Source organism: Fragaria vesca, linkage group LG6, assembly GCF_000184155.1.
Source record: "Fragaria vesca subsp. vesca linkage group LG6, FraVesHawaii_1.0, whole genome shotgun sequence".
Taxonomy (NCBI): domain Eukaryota; kingdom Viridiplantae; phylum Streptophyta; class Magnoliopsida; order Rosales; family Rosaceae; genus Fragaria; species Fragaria vesca.
This window is the reverse complement of record NC_020496.1, coordinates 24,123,311-24,129,826: the sequence shown is the minus strand read 5'-3', so window position 1 is coordinate 24,129,826 and position 6,516 is coordinate 24,123,311. Positions and strand designations below refer to the sequence as shown.

General features: G+C 35.8%; 1 protein-coding gene across 1 annotated transcript; it reads left to right on the top strand.

Annotated features, from left to right (window-relative positions):
- The first annotated feature begins 1,728 nt into the window (after nt 1-1,728).
- On the top strand, nt 1,729-4,990 carry LOC101292324 (nuclear transcription factor Y subunit A-3-like). The gene is made up of 6 exons (XM_004303623.1): nt 1,729-1,772; nt 1,887-2,144; nt 2,538-2,647; nt 2,727-2,798; nt 3,895-4,065; nt 4,173-4,990. Exons 2-6 carry the CDS (start codon nt 1,991-1,993, stop codon nt 4,548-4,550), a joined length of 885 nt encoding a protein of 294 aa, XP_004303671.1. The 5' UTR covers nt 1,729-1,772; nt 1,887-1,990; the 3' UTR covers nt 4,551-4,990.
- Nucleotides 4,991-6,516: the final 1,526 nt, after the last annotated feature.

The following is a 6,516-nucleotide window of genomic DNA, read 5'->3' as shown; positions in this document are numbered from 1 at the left end:
GTTCTGCCTACTCTTCACACGGTCAACAAGTTCCCATGACTCATGAGCCACCTGGTTCCTAAGATTCCAATCTCTCTGGACGCCGAGGAACATATAGCCGTTCGATCTGGCCCCACTCATCAAACGGTCACTATATTACCGGACCACTCGAACACACTATAAAACAAGACGTTGACCTAAACAATTCCACGCGGAGTAGACGCGCGTGGGTAACAATCTCCAAAGGCGGCCAGACGGCTAGCCAGGTGGCATGGAAGAATAGTAGAGATTAAGGAAACAGACGAGAAAGGATAACTATGGGAGGATTAAATAGATTAAATGACGCTGTGGAAATGATTAGTTTATTGTTTAAAGGACAGAGAAGGTGGGAAGGTGGTGAAGGGTGGTGAGAGGGGATTAATTGGTTTGAGTGTCTCTGTGTATTTTAGTGTGTGACTTTGTGAGATTTGGAGATGTAAAAACAGCTTTGGTTTTGTAAGATGAGAGAGATACAGTGAGTTTCTGAGGAGGAAGACAGTTGTTCCAAGGTAGAAGATTAAGAAGAAGACATGCACAAGCTGACAATCCCTCAAAGGTGTCTTCTTTATCTCTATGTTTCTGACTTTGCTTGCTCACTCACTCTGCTCCTTTGTTCTTGATGAGCTGGGTTTGTTTTCTTTCAGTTGTTTTGGTGGAATATACTGAGAGTTTATTCTATTTTGGGAATTCTGTTTTTAGATTTACTGTGTGTAGTTGGGAGCTCTTTGAATTGATTGCATGTGGAAATTGAGATGGGTGAAGTGTTTTCTGGATTTGGAATGATGATGGGTTTCGTATTTTGGGGAAGACAAAAGAGTCGATGTTACTCTGCTGATTCAAGAGTTATTCTTGTTATTGGGTGTATAAAGTATCATGTGGTTTTTTATTTTCTTTCTTTGGCTTGAGATTCTTATTCTTGGTGTTGCATGTATGATATGGCATCCAATTCTGTGGAAGATTTAAGCAACAATTTTCAGCTCTGTTTTTAAATTAAGGAATCCTTTGATTTACCTAACTTCAAGTTGAAGTACTTGATTTTTTTTTTCTTGAGCATCAAATATTCTTATCTGCTTTTCCCCCTTAAGATGCTTGTATCAATAGTGATTTGATTGTGATTGGTGCTAAACTTTTATCCAAGTTCAAATGAGGTTTGAGAGTAAAAACGGTGTTTGCATGTCTGTTTTTATATTTTCTTTACCTTTTATGAATATCCAAATCGGTACCATCACTACCATGGTTCTTGAGTAACCTGTGCATTGCAGTGGAAGAGATTCTGTGGCAAATTCTAGTTGATGGGATGAAGTTTCAGTAGTGCAGGGCATTGTCTTTTCTCAAATCCCATATGTCTGGGAAAATGTTTGCAGACCGTTTTGTCATCTCTTAGATATTTTCCTTTGATTCAATTCATGGTTCTTGCTGGAACTCTTCTAAAATTAGTGTATCCTGAATACTCTTAATGGTGTACTGTATGTAATATACTCTCATACATCATGTTTACCCTTTTGGGTATAAGTACTATAGTGAGGTGAGAAGTTTCTAGTTATGCATCATATTTACTATCACTACCTTAGTTCTGTCAAGTTATATTTTCTTTCTTTGTCTTCACTCTTCAGTTGAAATTTCTTATTGTCATAACTGCATCTGCAAGTCTGTACTGTTCTTTATGACTCAAATACCATTGTGGGATTTGTGGCAGTTTGGACTAACCTGGACACCTGGTTGCTGATTGGTGGACAATTCAAGTAAAAGTTCAGGTCTTTCTCTTCTAACATATCTGAAGATTACCATTAAGTTTCAATTCTTCAATTTGTCAACAAGCTGAACAGTTGTTTAAGTCAAAGTTTGAGTAGTAAAAACTCCGGTATTAGTTTTGCCCACTCGACATCTTCATTTGTTGTTGGATTCTCTTCACGGAAAATTCTGCTGAAACTCAAGCTCTACAGTCATCTATATCGAAAACGTAATTGTGAAGATGGGTGTGTCACTACCACATTGTCGTAGAACAAAGAAATCTGGAGAACATGTTCAAGACCAGGATTCATCCTCAACTCAATCTGATGGTCAATCACACTCTGAAATGGCTAGTTTGAAAGAAGGCAACCCTTGTGGGCTAGGCGTGGTTTCAGGTCCATACACTCATCTTTCCTATGCTTTATTTCCCTTCTTGTCTTTTGCTTCATACCTATATAAGAAAATTCTTATTCTTGATGCATTTTTGGATGTTTTGTCCATTATAAGTGGTATATTCTTCATATAGTGGGTTTATACAAAAGATATGTGAAAGAGATAACTTGACTTTACTGTAATGTCCTAGAGTAGATGTTTATCAATAATGATATGGACATCAATTTCATCTGCCTCATGTCTTTATTTTGCTTGGTGTTGAGTTGTTGACACATTATGATTTTTTTTTTAGAACTTCCCTAATCCCTAATAAAATGCATGGTTTCTGCACATTGATTTCTTTAAGTTACCAGACTAGATCACCTTCTAATTTTGTTAGTTGTGATCTTGCACAGGATATAATGAAATACAGGGGAGGCTTGTTGGGGGCCACAAGAAATCTCTCTCCTCAATCACAAGTCAAGAATTTGTCTTTCCTTCACAACTTGATTTTAGCCGTTCCATGGTAAGTAGATTACTGCGTTTGTAGTTTCTGGTTGTTGAGTGAAGATTAAAATCTTATCATTTAATGACTACTAATTCAGGCTCATGTTCCATTCCACCGTGCCGAACCATACTATGGTGGCTTAATTGCTGCTTATGGGCCACAAGCTATGGTAAGTGCTTCAAGTTCATTCGTTTAGTCCATGTTTACAATTCGTACTTGTTTGCTTCCATGTTATGTTAGAAAGTGATTACAGTAATATATTTTCCAATGTCTGGCTCATCAAATAATATCACTAGAGGTTAGTTCTTATGGAACTTGCTAGTTGATGAAAAGAAGCAAATGGGGAATGGGTATTTCTTTTGGTCACACAAGATGTTGAACTAAATTATGGTGGCCTGGCTTTAACTATTGTCTGTATTTAATACAAAATAGTAACTATGAAGGTCCTATATGGAGAATGTTTAAAATTGATGTCCTACCATAGTAGGTTCCTGTAACTAGATTTGAGGTTACATAATTTAATTGTAATTTATCATGACAGTTGCAGTTGCAGTACTGTACATAAAAATAAGCTTTAAAGGGAATTTTGAAATCTTATGTGGGAAAATATTCGTATTCCTAGCATTTTTTCTATCATCGTTCTCTTTTTCAATTGCTGTGGTTATAGTGACTGTCTTTATGAGGTAGGATAAAGCGTCCGTAATCAACTCAGCATATACATATTAATAGTTTAGACTGTATAGAGCCATAGTGTACCTTCCTAGATCTAGGCGTCTATGCTTGAAAATTGTTTAGCCGTATACTTCAGTGTTCTTCAAGTAGGTAATTATCTTATAATTCTTTTGTTCTATTTTGCTTTGCATCTCCTTTGCTGTTATTGTTCTTTTATTTTTTTTCATTTGGTAATTGTTTATAGTACAAAATATTCTTCTTGTCTATGTAAGCTTAGACTAGATCTTATGAATTTTGAACATTTGAGGCATACTTTGCATATATGCAAAGTGGGGTTAATCTTAAAGAGATTTTCTTGTTGGGATCAGAAGTCCAATCTCAAAAGTTTACAGATATACTCTGTGAACTATCTCTGGTTGTATCGTGTTGATTCTACAATCTAGTGGTGTTGACATAGGTTCTGATTCTTTTGTCCTTCAGTCAAACTATGAACTACAGGTTTATAAAAAGAAAACACCATTCTGGCGATTTTTCCATGAGAACGTGTTTTCTGTTGCCTATTAATGAGATATTTATCATTTGTTCGTCTCCAGTTTCATCATCCCCAGATGATGGGGATTTCTCCTGGTCGGGTTCCCCTGCCTCTTGATCTTACAGAAGATGAGCCAATTTATGTAAACGCAAAACAGTACCGTGCAATTCTGAGGCGAAGGCAATTTCGTGCCAAGCTTGAAGCTCAAAACAAGCTAGTCAAAGTTCGGAAGGTATTTATTTGTTGGAAATCGTGTAAAGGAGAGTTGTTTTTGTTTTTTTATTTTTAAAAACCACTAAAAGAGTGTATTCTAAGAAAGGCCATTGTTATATATTGCAGCCTTATCTTCATGAATCTCGACATGTTCATGCATTAAAGAGGGCTAGAGGATCTGGTGGGCGCTTTCTCAACATGAAAAAGCTCCAAGGTTCTAAGCCTAACTCCACAAGCCATAGAGTGGATGTTTCAGGTTCTGCTCAGCTACATTTGACCGGAAATATGTCAGAACCTAATGTTCACGAGGCTGACAACTACCGAGATGGTGCTTCCACAACTTCTTGCTCTGACATCACTAGCACCTCCAACAGTGATGACATCTTTCCACGGCAAGATTTCAGGTTCTCTGGCTACCCCTCTCATATGGGTGGGACACTGCAAGTCCCGCTAGTTGATTTTCATGGTGGTGGAAACCAGCAGCATGTTTCCATCTTCCGGTGAACAGTCAACTCAGCAGTCTGTATTCTGATGTTCTGTTGGAGATTACGACTGCTAAATGTTGTTCCGTTACCCCGGGAAGTCATCCTTGGCTATTTGAAGTTACTCTTCTACCGTTTCTTGACCGTCAGAGTTAACCTGTGCTGGCAAATGCTTTAACCCTTTTTCAAGCAATGCAAGCATGCTTGAAGAACTGATGGTTAAGCGGTATATTGTGACAGAGAACATGATTTTTCTTGTGTGGTGATGAATAATCTGCGCTTGTGCAGACAATTGACATACGGTTGAAGAAATTTATGTATGCGAAGATGATACATTTGTGTATTTGTGCAAAGAATAGCAATTGACTTGGTTTAATCTTGTACTGAAAAGCAGAAAGCTACTTTGATCAATGAAATGAATAATACGTGAGAGGCCTCACTCACTCTGTGTGGTTTTTATGTACTCACTTGTGTCAAAATTGGTCTTCTTATAATGAACAGTGCCTGTGTCAAACCTGATTGAAAGTTTGGACGGCAAGTTCAAAGCTCAAACAGCTTAAACCAAGTGTTTGGAAACCATTTTCTGGTTGCTTCTCTCGTTCTTCCATTTCTTCGCAAATGAAAATTCAAGATAATATGGTTCGAAGTGAACATAATATTCAGTTTGGATAGGACAAAACTCCGAACAAAGGAAAGAAGAGAACCCATAACCCAAGTACGATGATGAAAATGACAAGTACAAATTGTAAGATCACTCAGGCATCCCAAACCAAGAGTTGACTAGAAAATGCAACAAGGAGGCTGCAGCCGTGGACTTGATACTTGACACAGCCTCGCAACTTGCAACTCACAAGTAGCAGTAACTAGTAGCAAGTAGAGTATCAGATTCATGTATTATATAACCACTGCTATTCTGCTAATAGAGTAATAGTAGCTAACTAGGTCCGACTAATTGTTTAGAGAAAATTAGATAAAAACTCAAAATGCTAGACCTCTTTTAAGATAAATTCATACATATTTTTCTTTTATTTTACATCCACTCCACATAAGCAAACATACCATATAGAGCAAATGTCTATAATTAATAGTTTTCTTCATTTTTCGGTTTCTCTAATTTGCCCTTCAGACAGTAGAAAGCTAAATTTGGTATATTTCTCAATTTTAGCATCAATTTGAAACTCAAATACTAGCAAAAATTTAGTTGGATTTAACTTCATCATAATCAATTACATTCTTTAATTTCTTACCTTATTATTACTAACTTGAGTGTATATATATATATATATATATATATGCTATATACAGAAGTATGTCATTTGTAATAGGATAATACTTTTCATTCCTAAGCTCACATTTGGTTCTCACTACATAGTCGAAAAATGTCTAATTGTAAGGTACACGTTCTTGTTCTTTGATTAATTTTCTTCTTTTTAGGTATATTATTATATCATTTCTCATCCTAATCGAGAGAACATTTTACTCTCTACTACTTACATTTCTAATGTACCTATTAAATAGGCCATGATATGATAATATACCTAAAAAGAAGAAACCCAAAATTAGGTTTAGTGTATAGGGTTAAGGTATAGGGTTTAGGGTATAGGTTCAGGGTATAGGGTATAAGGTTTAGATCATATATCTTATTCATATTATATTTTACCTTATGTATAGATTAGAGAATAAATTCCTTTAATCTAGATATTTTCATAAAAATAAAGAAAACTACATGATTCTTGCAAATTGATTGAAACTGTTAGTGTTAAAAAAAAACTCATAATCAAGGTATTTAAGACAACATCAATTAAGCTTATTTATTATATTGATATGTTATAGTTGAATGGTGGCAATTGTGTAAAAATTTAGAAAAAATAAGACATTAGATAAAGGATAAAGTGTAGAGACAAAGAGATAGCAAGAGAATCATCATCTTATTCATTGATAGGAGTTCTTATATAGGGAATTACACAATACCAATATGGTAAGGATAT

Bases quoted from the DNA above. Each gene is read 5' to 3' on its own strand.
- LOC101292324 (XM_004303623.1), top strand. From the start codon at position 1,991: ATGGGTGTGTCACTACCACATTGTCGTAGAACAAAGAAATCTGGAGAA. The intron at 2,145-2,537 runs GTCCATACACTC...GATCTTGCACAG, and splicing joins TGGGCTAGGCGTGGTTTCAG to GATATAATGAAATACAGGGG. The intron at 4,066-4,172 runs GTATTTATTTGT...TATATATTGCAG, and splicing joins AGCTAGTCAAAGTTCGGAAG to CCTTATCTTCATGAATCTCG.